Source organism: Erythrolamprus reginae, chromosome 1 (genome assembly GCF_031021105.1).
Source record: "Erythrolamprus reginae isolate rEryReg1 chromosome 1, rEryReg1.hap1, whole genome shotgun sequence".
NCBI lineage: Eukaryota > Metazoa > Chordata > Lepidosauria > Squamata > Dipsadidae > Erythrolamprus > Erythrolamprus reginae.
In genome coordinates, this window is record NC_091950.1 from 356,533,123 (window position 1) to 356,547,882 (window position 14,760).

The 14,760-nt window shown below is 41.8% G+C and overlaps 1 protein-coding gene across 1 annotated transcript in view; it reads right to left on the reverse strand.

Moving 5' to 3' along the window:
* LOC139161611 (calpain-13-like) overlaps positions 1-14,760 on the reverse strand; it is a 141,420-nt gene that overhangs the window by 54,222 nt on the left and 72,438 nt on the right. Inside the window, exons 7-8 of the mRNA XM_070740987.1 lie at positions 13,615-13,689; positions 1,517-1,602 (exon numbers count right to left, since the gene is read on the reverse strand). Coding sequence (XP_070597088.1) covers positions 1,517-1,602; positions 13,615-13,689 — 161 coding nt within the window. The remainder of the gene's footprint in view (positions 1-1,516; positions 1,603-13,614; positions 13,690-14,760) is intronic.

Sequence of the window (14,760 nt, forward strand, 5' to 3'; positions counted from 1 at the left end):
TGATAATTGTATTGTCTGTTTAGCATGAGCTACGTGTGAATCAATAACTGTATTGATTTACACAACTTAAGGCTGCTTCACCAAAATTTCAACTGAATCCAAATTAAACATTAATTTTTTTGAACATAGAAAAGCTGTAGATGTTAGTTGCATTTCAACAAGATTTTCAAGGAAATTTTATTTCTTGATGCTTTTCAGCAAGAGTTCTGTTAACAGCACCAATAGAAAAGAAGCTGTAAAACTATATCATTGCTCCCAATCTTAAAACCAGAAAATGGTCCATGTTATCTGACATGATCATTCTCTGTTTTCTGCATAGAGTATTAGGGAAAAATCACAAACTGTTATGATACTTTTCACTGATGTCAATTAATGAGGCTTAATAATTTTGTTTTTTGTTTTGTTTTGGGGATTTTTTGGTGGGTTTTTTGGGGGGGGGATTGAACCCAGTGTAATTCTAGCAAATTGTTTATAAATGTGATGAAGAGAAATACTATACAATGTCTGAAATTAGGAACCAGATGATAACCTGCCAAAACTGAATAGCTGGCAAGGCTAAAGGGAGCTATTTCAGTTTCTCCAAGCTATAATTTTGCAAATGATTTTAGCAGCCAAGATGGACTATTTACTACCGTGGCAGGTTGCAATGTTGGTTTCCTTTCCTCCCACATTTTTAACTTATATTTGTAAATAATAGATCTCCTACTGTTTGTGGTCTTGCTGGTAGCAATAAACAGCTGCCACAATGCTTTTCTTGGCACCTCCTACTGTTCCCTTGCGAGATATGGTGGTGGTGTTATTATTATTATTATTTATTAGATTTGTATGCCGCCCCTCTTCGTAAACTTGGGGCGGCATATATGTTGTTAGTGGTAACAACAACAAAGGATCTCTGTTTCTACAACTACTTTCCCAGCACTTTAGGGCAGCTGAAAGATCAATTTCCAATTTAGAATCTTTTAGATCAGGGTTGTCTAACCTTGGCAACTTTAAGACTTGTGATCTTTAGTTCTCAGAATTCCTTAGCCACCATGGCTAGCTATGGAATTCTGAGAGTTGAAATCCATAGGTGTTGATGTTGCCAAGTTTGGACATCCCTGTTCTGGATTATTTGGCTTCATGATTTCTATATCCTTCTCCAAAGAAATATTAGCTGGGGTTTTGCATAGATGCAGCACATAAAAGTTATCATTTATCTAATTTAAATTTGCCTCTACATGAAAATTGCAGTAACAATTCAATTTGGGGCGAGGGAGAAAACAATTAATCAAAAATGGTAAAATCTGAATGAAGATAAATTAAATGGAAATGTCTAGGGATGCCTTGAATTTTACTATAGGGCATAAAATGCCAACTCTTGGGTTGCAAGATTAGTTCTTGCAAAAGTATTATGCTTCCAAGTGCCTTCATGTGCCTTTTAAGTCTTAAGTGCCTTTTAAGTCTTAAAAGGGTGTTCTCATTCTAAGAACTCAAGGGAGTTATCCTTCTTAAGAAATAAAAGATTGCAAAATCATACTAATCACTCCAGGCTCCATTCCATTCCATGGTGCCCCATGGATTCCAGAGTTTGATGAGAGGTTCTTTCCTGTACATGTACGGAACCTGTAAAAGAAGAAAGGAAGGGAAAACAGCCTAACTTTATATATTTATAGTTTATATATTTATATATATATTAGCTGCTCTGAGTCTCTGGAGAGGGGCGGCATACAAATGTAAATAATAATAATAATAATAATAATAATAATAATAATAATAATAATAATAATAATAATAATAATAATAATAATAATAATAGGCATGTGGGAAGAGGCACACATATATATTTCCTTTTATATTTTGGTGGATATCTCTTCAAAGTATCTTTAGGTAAAAATAGATGCGACCCCTGTTATAGAAATCTTTTTCTTAATAGGGACAAGGTAGAGCAGGGGTCCCAACCTTGGCAACTTTAAGACTTGCGGACTTCAACTTCCAGAATTCTTCAGCCAGCTTTGCAAAGTCTTAAAATTGGAGATCTCTGGTTTAGAGGTCAGACCAGTGGTGAAATCCTAACTTTTTTTACTACCAATTCTGTGAATATGTCTTAGTGGGCATTGTTGAATATTAAGTGTATTACCTCAGAATATTGCCATGTAAACTGTCTCTAGGCAGACTATGTAAATAGGTTGCGCCTGATTGGCTGCGGCGCTGACAGCTCGCGTTTGAGCGGGAACTTTGTGTATAAATAGAGCCGGTTTTGCCGGCTCCAGCTGAGACGCGTTCCAGCTGGTAGTCACTTCTAAAGAGCTGAGAAATAAAGCGAACCGTCTCTGTACTTGCTGTCTCGAGTCACTTCACCTGGCGACGACGGAAGAACGAGCCTGCGCCTGCCGCAATGGATCCCTTGCCGGTCGGGAGAGCTCCAGACTACTTCAACCCGGAGAAGACAACATGGGACGCTTATCTAGCGAAGTTCGAAGTGTTCCTCGAGGCTGCCGGCATGAGAAACGCCGATGCCGATCGGAAGAGAGCAATCTTCTTAAACTATTGCGGCACCGAAATGTTCGATCTCGCCCAGACGTTGACCGACCCTACTCCGGTGAATTCCGTTTCCTGGGACGCCCTGAAGACAAAGCTCTCCGACCATTTCAAGCCGACAAAGCCGCCGATCGTCTACCGCCACCAGTTCTCCCGAATGGGACAACTTGAGGGAGAGTCTATCAACCAATACGCGACACGCCTCAGAGCTGTGCTGTCAAAGTGCCGGTTTGAAAACCCGGAAGCGCGCTTAATTGACTCCCTCATCTTCGGGATGAAAAACTCTACGGTAAGAAACAAGCTCCTGACCGAAGAGGAGCCTTCACTTCAAAACGTAATAAAACTCGCCCAGACAGCTGAAGTCGCTGAAGCAGCTGCTCGAGAACTCAAGCAAAACGACAAACAGGAAGTCGTGGCTCACATCTATTCGCCTCCTCAACAAGCCAACTCTCCTCCCGAAGCAATTACACCTCCACACCCCGAAGACGACTGCTTCCTAATTCGACAAGAGCACCTCCAAGCTTCGAGATCTCCACGTCAAATTCTTCCCTGTTCCGGGTGCCGCGGCAACCATCCCCGCCATCAATGCCCCTTCCGGGACGCCGATTGCCGCCGTTGCGGCCGCCGCGGGCACATTGCGGCCGCTTGCAGAGCCCCAACTCCTGAGGACACCTTCTCCTCTACAAGGGCTGCCAGATTCAACAACCAAAACCGAGGGAATAGAGGTTTCCGTTCTTTCGGCCGAAACAAGCACTCAAACTATAACCGCGACTACATAAGAGGTACTCAAAACATCACTATTAATACGGTAACCACCAACAAAACTAAAATTAACATTTCTTTGCTGTTAAATGCTAAACCATGCCAGATGGAACTGGACACTGGTTCTCGTTATAGCATTATGCCTTGGTCAAAGGTTAAACTGTATATGCCTCATGTTAACAAACATAACTTAATTCATTCTGATTTACGTATTAAGGATTTTCAAGGGCAATTGATTCCTGTTTTAGGCATTGTAAATGTACCAATTGTATACAAATGTTTTAAGGGTGACCTTCCATTACTAATTGTGTCAGGGCAAACTCATTCCCTTTTAGGCTTAGATTGGATGGACCCATTGGGAATAGGGATTTCTGGAATCCACACAATTACACATTCTGACAATCCAGATTTTGTCAAAGAATTTCCAAACGTATTCAGTCCAACTCTAGGGACTTATAAAGGGCCACCTATATCTTTCTCACTAGACCCTAAGGTGCCTCCAATCCGGCTCAAAGCACGGAGAGTCCCTCTACCTCTGTTACCCAAACTAGATATTGAGTTAGACAAACTCATCCATCAGGGTATCTTAGTGCCAATTGATCAAGCGGCCTGGGAAACACCAATTGTCACTCCCCTCAAACCAGATGGCTCGTTACGTGTGTGCGCAGATTACAAGTCAACCCTGAACAGAGCCTTACAACAACACCCATACCCCATACCTGTTGTGCAACACTTACTGCATTCCTTGGGGGAGGGGAAGGTGTTCGCAAAGATTGACCTGGCCCAGGCTTACCTACAGCTTCCCGTAGACGAACCTACATCATATTTCCAAACCATTGTCACCCATAGGGGAGCATTCCGATGCACACGACTACAATTTGGGGTTAGTGTAGCCCCGGGGATATTCCAGAGTTTGATGGAACGCCTCCTCACTGGAATAGGAGGAACTATACCTTACTTTGATGACATTTTAATTTCTGGGAAGGATCAGGCCCAATTAAATGCTAGAATAAGACAAGTGCTAACTAGGTTACAGGACAAAGGCCTTAGGGTAAAACCTGGAAAATGTGTATGGGGAACCAGCAGTGTTAATTTTCTGGGATACACTATTGATGGCGAAGGGATTCATCCCACTAGCGAGAAAGTTTGGGCAATACAAAACGCTCCCGAGCCAAAAACTAAGTCTGAATTACAAGCCTTTTTGGGATTGCTTAATTTTTACTCTGTTTTTTTGAGGCAGAAGGCCACAGCAGCGGAGCCCCTCCACCGGCTGCTTCAGAAGGAAGTTCCCTGGCAATGGGGGAAAACTGAGAGCGAAGCATTTACCCGAATAAAAAGTCTATTAACGTCCAAAAGCGTAGTGGTACAGTACAGTTCATTACTTCCCCTACGTCTTACGTGCGATGCTTCCCCTTACGGGGTGGGTAGTGTACTGGCTCATGTACTGCCTAACGGTACAGAGGCCCCTATCGCATTTTTCTCCAGGACCCTGTCTAGCACAGAAAGGAACTACAGTCAGTTAGACAAGGAGGCGTTAGCATTAGTCTCAGGAGTAAAGAAATTCCACAATTACATTTTTGGTCGGAAATTCCAATTAGTAACAGATCACAAACCCTTGTTAGGCCTTCTAGCCCCAGACAGACCAACTCCACCTTTTATGTCCCCCCGCTTACTAAGGTGGGGAATATTCTTGGCAGGATATCAATATGAACTAATTCATAAGGGAGGAACTACCATCAACCATGCGGATGGCCTTAGCAGATGCCCCATTCCCGACTTAGTAGAGGATCCTGCCCCATCCGCTGATGTCTTATTAATAGAGTTGGCTGATAACCCAATGACTACTGCCAAGGAGGTAGCCGAACATACAGCTAAAGACCCCATTCTCATTAAAGTAGTGAATTGTGTTCTCAAAGGGTGGAATAATGAAAACGTGGGGGCAGACTTGTCTGAATTTAAAAGTAAAAGGTTAGAACTCTCTGTTATTAAGGGTTGCTTGTTATGGGGCGACCGGGTTGTAATTCCTGAAACTCTGAAATCTAAGGTTTTAACCATGCTACATGTAGGCCATCCAGGCATCGTGAGGATGAAGGGGTTAGCAAGGGGCCATTTCTGGTGGCCAGGGCTTGATGGCCACATTGAGAGTTGGGTGTCAAAGTGTGACCCTTGCCAGGAGTCACGGCCTAAACCCCCAAAAACAACCCCTATGGACTGGGAACCACCCCAGGGCCCGTGGTCTAGGCTGCATATAGATTTTGCTGGTCCCATTGATTCTAAATATTTTCTAATTGTTGTAGACGCATATTCTAAGTGGGTCGAAATAATATTAATGCATAATATCACTACATGCTCTACTATTAAAGCGTTACGCCACCTTTTTGCCACGCATGGCTACCCAGATGTGTTGGTTTCCGACAATGGGCCCCAACTGACAGCCAGACAGTTTGAACTCTTCCTGGATAAGTTAGGGGTAAGGCATGCCCTCATTTCTCCTTTTTTGCCATGGGCGAACGGATTGGCAGAGAGATACGTAAGAGTTGCCAAGGAAGCATTGAGGAGGGCTGGCCCTGGGGAGGTGCAAGAGCACCTTGATGAATTTTTATTGGCACAGCATATGACCCCAAATTCACGAACAAATAGAAGCCCAGCAGAGGTTTTAATGGGCAGGAAGCTCAGATCAACCTTGGACAGATTAAATCCTGTATATTGTACAAAGAATTATGTAAATAATAATGTGGGTAATGTTGAGAGAAATATGTATATGGGGCAATGTGTATTCGCAAGGAATTTCGATGGGGGCCCAAAGTGGTTGAAGGGCGCTGTTATTCAACAAAAGGCTCCAAAAACTTATTTGATTTCTTTGAACGATGGCCGAGTATGGACTAGGCACATCGATCACTTGAGAGGGTGCCAAGACACTGAGCCAAATGCTACCGTTAACCCGCTGATTGCACACGCAGGCCCACCGATGGAAACCAACGCATCGCCAACATGGACAGACTTAAATCTGGACTCACCCATCCGAAGCCGCTCGGCCAGCCTCCCGGAATCATCCTCGTCACCGGAGGTCGGAGATGCGCCAGCCCACTCAACTCTGGGCCTCGGAGTGCAACCAGGGCCTTCGGAGTCCAGAGGAGGTACCAGCGAATCGACCTCCTTCCATGCCTGCGACGAAGGACTAACTGAATTGCGCAGGTCCACAAGAAACACCCAAAGACCTCACCGATTGGATGAATATGTCACATGGCTTTCTGTATAATCTGTATGGTTTTTTTTTGTCTAGGAGGGGAGGGGTGTTGAATATTAAGTGTATTACCTCAGAATATTGCCATGTAAACTGTCTCTAGGCAGACTATGTAAATAGGTTGCGCCTGATTGGCTGCGGCGCTGACAGCTCGCGTTTGAGCGGGAACTTTGTGTATAAATAGAGCCGGTTTTGCCGGCTCCAGCTGAGACGCGTTCCAGCTGGTAGTCACTTCTAAAGAGCTGAGAAATAAAGCGAACCGTCTCTGTACTTGCTGTCTCGAGTCACTTCAGGCATGGTATGTCTTGGTGGGCAAAATCTCCATTCTCACCCCACTCCATGGGAAGGATACTGCAAAATCCCCATTCCCTCCCCATTCTTGAACAAAGGATATTGCAAAATCTCCATTCCCAACCCACTCTGGGGCTAGCCGGAGGTAGTATTTGCCGGTTTTCTGAACTACTCAAAATTTCCGCTACCAGTTCTCCAGTGATGACCAACTTTTTTTCCTCAGGTGCCAAAAAAGCATGGGCATGCGCCATTGTGCATGCACTACTGCCCACGCCCTTTATTTAATGCCTGGAGTGGACAAAAACAGCTTCCCCTACCTCCCCGAGGCCCTATGGAGGCAGGGAACAGCCTGTCTCCCAACTTCTGGTAGGCCCATTAGGCTTGTGTTTCGCCCTCCCCAATCCAAGGGGCATCCTTGGAGCTGGGGGAGGGTAAAAACGCCCTCCCCCATCCCCCTGCAGGCTCTCTGGAAGCAAAAACTACCCTCCTAGAGCCTCTGTGCAAGTCAAAAATCAGCTGGCCAGCACACACATGCATATTGGAACTGAGCTAGGGCAATAGCTCATGTGCCAGCAAATATGGCTCCGCGTGCCACCTGTGGCACCTGTGCCATAGGTTCTCCATCACTGTGTTAGACCATCATATCACCTTATTCGGAACATGAAATCCTATCAGAATTAATCCTGATTCCAAGAATACTGCTAGACCAAATTTATAGATATGAGTTCTTTTTCTTCATATTAACATTTATTGTTGAATAGAAAGTGAAGATGACCAGTCAATAAAGTGGATGGGCTCAGTTACTGTGAAGATCAGTGCAATATTGGAAGAGCTGAAGGATCAGGTTAAGAACAGATCATCTTGGAGAATATCCTCCAAGAGTCAACCCTGACTTGGCGGCATATAATCAATCAATCAACATTTATTACAAACATAAAAGTAATATGTAGATTTATGAAATTTTCAATTTGGGTTTGGGGTGATATGCAGATCTCTAGAAAAAAAATTCAAAGTTTCTTTTAGGAGACATTTCTTTTTGCACTTCTACTTAAGAAAAAAAAATAAGAAACATAAAAGGTTTCCAGGGTGATACATAATGCATTTTAAAGGTCTGTCATTTTGGACTATATTCACTGAATTCTGAATTTGACTCTCATTTGGATGTTAACTTCTCTGTCTCACTATTTAAGTTCTATCTGTTCACAATTGGAATGTATTTTTTCCTAACTATACTTAGCATGAAAAAGGTCTCCTTCAAGGTCATTTTAGGATCCCTTATCATATAACTCTCTGAAATAAATGATAGAATACCAGTAATAAATTCTGGCGAGGGGGAGAGAACAAGCTCAGATTTCAGGCAATCCATTTTCTTAGAAATAACCAATGTTTTCCCCTTGTTCTTACAACTAATTCAGCCATATCACCCAGCTGCTTTGACCTCCACTCCTAACTCAGTGCTGTTTCAGCCTATGATGATATTGCATGGAGAATGACTGACATGAGCCAGCACCTTATATAACTACAATGCCATCATTTTATAACTTAGAAATTGCTACACATTATATCCATGAACAGGCTAATTCACATTCATTTTCTCAGTATAATCCTTACCATACAGTGGGGGAAAATGAACTTCTGCATATAAGCCAAATCCTTCAATCTTTTTGTTTGGGGGTTGATTAGAATAACCTGAAAATATCATGAGAATTTCACCTCTCTATAGAGAAATCATTGGTAGATAAGTATGGTGTTAGCTAGTGTAGTTCCTGGTATGGAGCCAGTGGTTAATGCATCACCTTAATCATAAAAGTTTATGGTTTAAGCAAAGTCATTATAATAATTAAAGTCTTTATGCTTAGAGGGAATATATTAAATCATAATACTGAATGAATATCATTATCTGTTTAATCATATATTCTGTACAACAGTGGTATCATTCTTGGCTTCCAAAGTGCTCTATTCAAATGCAAAAAAACCCCTATTTTTTTTCTCATAGGGGATTAGACTGTCACTACAGTAACACTTCATATCTGTATGTGATGGTGTGCAATGTGGGTGGGAAGGGTATCTGAAGGAGGCATCAGTATTGTAGCAACATCTGGGAACACTAATAATTAAGCTAGCCAACTAGATTTGCTATTTCAATTTCCCATAAGACTCACAAAATACATCTTGCAGTCGTCCAATGTAGTACTCTTTTTTCCCCAGGACCCATTACCCACAAGTCTAGGAAGAAGACTAACCTACCCAGGCTTCATGCTCTGGGGAATCCAGAGCATGATACCATGGTCTTTCGAGACTGAAGGATGCCAATGCAATGCAGGATGAAATCCACTAGAACAGGGGTGGGCAATTAATTTTTCCATGGAGCCGCATGAGAAATTGGGATGGTTTTAGAGGGCCGTACTAATATAATTAACTCAGTTCTACCCAATACTATAAAGACCCAGACCCTGGCCTGACCTAAACACCCAGACCCACTCTACAGACCCCTAATTGTTTGCTTTATGGCAACATGGTGCACCACAGTCACTGCACTGGAGTGTTTGCTGTGGTTTCTGTGCTTGGCTGCTCTCGGTAGGAGGTCGGAGTCCACTCCAGTGCAAAGATAGAAGAGCTCACCGCATCTGCCGGGATTCCTCCGGTTCCTGCTATCCTCATGATTCATCAGGAAAGCAGGAACCAGAGGAATCCCAGCAGACATGATGAGCTCTTTCATCCTTGCACTGGAGCATACCCCGACCTCCGCGGACCAGTCACAGATAGCAGGGGGGCCGGTCACAGACAGCAAGCGGGCCAGATGTGGCCCGGGGGCCGCCCCTTGCCTAGGTCTGCACTAGAAGTTACGTTGTGAAAGGCTCCTTCGGAAATGGAGCTAGTCTTCAAAGAGAAATGTCTTCATAATGTATTTGGCTTCTTAACTCTAGATCGATATATTTGCAAGACGATGGATGTCAACACCTATTGTCACCACTGTGCCTTTCTCTCCCTCTGCAGAAAGCCAGATTAATTCCATATCTCATATTAAGGGGTAGGCTTGCTGCTACTGATGTGGGGAAAACCAGAGGATTAGATAAAGTCTCTGTCTTTCAAGACCCCTTCTCTTGTCATTGTGGATATTAGCATCAGAAATTATGTCTCTGGTGGGATGAACACTAACCCCATTCTGATCCTCTTAACTGCAATAACTCCTTTGCTTTCTTTCACAATTGTTGGATTATTTCTTCTGGCTAAATTGATCTACTCTGGAGAAGATGATATTAATATTTGGGGAAGGCAAAGGCTTCTTTGGAAGAATAAGCCTGAGTAAATTACTTCTTCATCCTATTCCAAATTTCCGACCCTTCATTTCAATGTAAACTGCAAATCTGAGTTTGGGCTATGTAGCATAACCCACATTTCACTGGATGTGGTTTTATTATCCTTTAAGGGATGTATAATTCTATTAAGTTTTCTATCAAATAGAAAAGGACGTTGAAGGCTTCAGGAACAGACTTTCTGGAAAACTTAAATTACATTCAATCGTTCTTGCTGTCCTTATGTCTTTTAATACACAAAAATATGGTCCTTGTTCCCAGAAAATGAACTAGAGAAACAGATATTTTCAATCCAGATGAATTTTCTATTAAATTTGTGTGTGCATGCATCAGCGGTGGGCTACGAGCCAGAACGCTAAATTACGATCGCCACCGCGGGTCATAAGTGCTTGCGGGGCCAGCACGATTTTGCTTCTGCATCTTTGAAGGTAGCAAAATCATGCATGGAGCTGCAGGTGCGCCCATGTTTCAGCATGAATGGAAGCAAAATAACCTCGCAGAAGCACAGGTGCACCTGCGGCTCCATGCGCGATTTTGCTACCTCCACAGGTGCAGAAGCAAAATCATGCTGCCCCGGAAGCACTTATGAGCTGCCGCGGCAAGCACAACTTAGCGTTCCAGCTCCTACCCCACCGCTGGCATGTATGCACGTTCATGCTTGTAAATTTACTATGAGATTACATACCTATAGATCCAAACATAGGCTGTTTGCATAAAAGTTGGCAACATGAAAATAGCATGCCATTCAGAGCAGAAGCCATTTTTAATGCTAAACTCATATATTTACTCTAATTTTTTTTTAAAAAACCCTCTGGAATGGAATGGAAATCAAGGCCATTCAATATCCAAGTGGTTTCTTACATAGGCATTATCTAGGTTTAGCAGTGCTTAACTTCAGCATCATGCATGAACTGTCATGTGCTATAAGACAATAGCTGAAAATCAATCTAGAGAAATACTCAATGTATACTCAATCTATAAAGGGCAATTGTTTCATTTCACTCGAGAAACAGCCTATTATTCAGAGATTTTTGTAGGGGTGATGTCATTCTAAGACTCAGAGCAAACGGGGTTTTTTCTTCTCTTTTGCTATATCTCAACTTACATACTACACTTGCCTTTCGTAAACTCCTTAAAACCCACCCCTGCCGTCAAGCATGGGGGAACTGAGACATCTCCCCCTGCCTATGTAGTTATAGTGCATGATATGACTGTATGTATGTTTTTTCATATTGGGGTTCCTTGCTTTTGTTATCTTAGATTTTAATTATTAGATTTGTCAATATATATTGTTTTTATCACTGTTGTGAGCTGCCCCGAGTGCGGAGAGGGGCAGCATACAAATCTAATTAATAACAACAACAACAACAACAATAATAATAATAATAATAATAATAATAATAATAATGTATTATGAGCATGTTTAACAGGGAAGATTTCAGAAATGGTGCGATGATGCTACTCTACCATACCCCTGCCAAAAATAAGAACCACATTTTCCGTCCCTCCCTGTAGGTCCCTCTGGGTCCCTCCCTGTAGGTCCCTCTGGGTCCTACAACTTGACACCAAACACACACACCAAACTTCAGAGCTTTTCCTTTTCCTTGTAGTTGAGTTGCTGATGCATTTTACATTGGCTTCGGCTGTTCCCACTTGGTCAAGGACTTTGGAATACTAATAACTAAAGATCTAAGTGCCAAACCCACTGTAACAACATCACCCAGAAGGCCTCAAGAATTGTTAATCTAATCCTATGTAGCTTCTGTTCTGGAAATCTCACACTACTTACCAGAGCTTACAAAACTTTCGCCAGATGCATCCTAGGATACAGCTCATCTGTTTGGAACCCATACCACATTTCTGACATATAACACCCTTGAAAATGTCCAAAGATACTTCACCAGAAGAGCCCTTCACTCCTCTACCCAAAACAAAATTCCCTACGAAACTAGACTTACAATCCTGGGTCTTGAAAGCTTAGAACTACAACGCCTTAAATATTATCTAAGTATTGCCCACAAGATCATATTCTGCAATGTCCTACCTATCAAACACTACTTCAGCTTCAACCACAACAACACAAGAGCACACAACAGATTCAAGCTTAATATTAACCGCTCCAAACTTGACTGTAAAAAATACAACTTTAGTAAGCGAGTTTTTGAAGCGTGGAACTCATTACCGGACTCCGTAGTATTCCCTAACCCCCAACACTTGATGCCCTAACCCCCAACACTTTACCCTTAGACTATCCACGGTTGACCTCTCCAAATTCCTAAGAGGTCAGTAAGGGGCGTACATAAGCGCACTAGAGTGCCTTCCATCCCCTGTCCTATAGTCTCTCCTATATCTCATATATCTTCTCTCCTATATCTCTATAAGCTTCATTGTATATTATTGTGTATTGGACAAAATAAATAAATAAAATAAAATAAAATAAATAAAATAGATTTCTCAGTGCCTAAAAAGCCAACAGAAATTGTTCTGACATATGCCACATGGTTAGATGATGATGGTGAGGACAACGATGATAATGGTAATAAGAATGCATCCCACTCTTCACATAGGAAAAAAAGGGACATGGTGGGAGATTTTTGGTCTTTGTCTGATGCAACTGCTCAATACCTGGTAGTTGAATTACATGAATATTAATGCCTTCTCAACAAACAGAATGAAGAATCTTTCTTGGGCCTCTATGCAGGCATTTAAATGAAAGTGCAGAAGCTGGCAGTTGGCCAATGACTCATTAAATTAATACCTTAAAGGAGCATCTGTCATGCTCTTTTCAGGAAATCTTGTGAGTCCTCATCAAAATCACCTGCAGCTATAGATTTGAGTGTTGCTGTGGCAACTCCATTCTTTTGGCAGCTTTGTCCTTGAGCAAGATGATTCTGCCTTGTATCAGATCAATCATCAGTCCTGTGAGGTCACACTAGCCTCCTTAAAATATCTACTTCAGTTATAGAATGTCATTTCTACTATGAGGTTTCCAACCCTTGAAATCTTCTGACATTATGAATGAATCCTAAGCAGCTTACTAGTTCTCACTGCATTGAACACAATCAATTTGCTTATGATAGTTTCAAATTAAATTATCTCCATGGAATGAGCCTACTTATGTCTTCATTCATTTACATTCTGTTAGCCTCTTAAAATTTGCTGGGGTTTCTTTTTTCAGTAGCAAGTTATCTTTTAGTGCCATTGGCTTAGACAATAAATATTAACTATGGGCTTAGAGTTCTTAATCCTTTACTTGAAAACAGTGCATTGGCTGACTATGGAGCTGACTAAATTAATCTTTTTTTTTTTTTACTCCAACAACAAGTTGTTTGGAGTACTTTTGGAAAGCAGGACTGAAATGGCAAAATCACTATCAGGAAAGGAATATTGCCCTCTGGTTCATAAAGCAATATATAGACAAAACTAAAGAAAAAGAAAACAGAAGATAAGACAATAGTGAAAGGAGAGATTGATTTATTTTACCTCTTTGGCATCTGTAACAGCATAGACATGTCGCTGCACAATTCCATTCTCCAATATTAGGCTACCTGGCTTTTTCTGAAAAAGAACAAAACAGTTTACTCTCTCTTAAACATTTACATCTGATCCAACAAATAATCAAATTATTTTGATGGTGCAGTGGGTCGGGGGTTAAGATGCTGGGTTTGTTGGCTGGAAAACCAGGAGCCCAGAATGAAACCCTGCTACCACCCAACAGGGTGAGTTCCTATCTTCACTCCAGTTTCTGCCCACCTAGTAATTCAAAAGCATGCAAATGTGAGTAGATAAATAGGTCCCACGTCTGTAGGAAGGTAAGCACAGAAATGTCTTTGGACAACACTGGCTCAATGACCATGAAATGGAGTTAAGCACTACCCCCCCCTCCCCCTATAATGGCAACAAGTAATGGAGCAAAATCCACAGGTTTACATTTACCTTTTTAAAAATGGAAATAAAAATCGGGATCTTTTTTCATGGGAGAGACACCACTAAAATTATGGGTGCTCACCCTTAGAATATGTACTAATTTTGGCATAAGCATAATTGAGCTAAATCAGCTGAATAGCTTTGACTTGCCACCTGCTGTGTTTGATAAGCTCCCTATTTTTAAAGCCACATAAACAGTGAAAAGGGGTTACTTAAGAGCACTACAAGACATATGCATTTTAATTTGCCTCTTCTGCTTTTGAGAAAGGATGATCTACTTCCCCTCTAGCAGAGTAAATTTCTGGATCTCATTTTTGTTCCTAAGAAACTCTGCCTAAACCCAAATAGTACACTATTACTGAGAGTTAACAGAGGCCGATGGGAATTGTATTTCAGAAAATATATAAGCTGATCAAAGAACCTTCCAGCTTTAATAAGTGTGGTGAGTTTATAGCAGCACTGGGCTCTGTATACATAGACATTGGATTTTCTCTGGTGCTCCATGAAATGACCAAGAAATAGAAGATAAGCTGTAGAAATCTTTCTGCAGAAAGCATGCTGCGACTGTATGCCAATTTTTAAGAAAGTTTTTTTTAAAAAAAGGTAGAAAAACATTTCTTAACAACCTTATACATCAGGGGGTTTCCCCCCACTTTTTGGGTGGGGTGGGATGGTAAATGCTAGCTGTGCCCATTGCTTGTC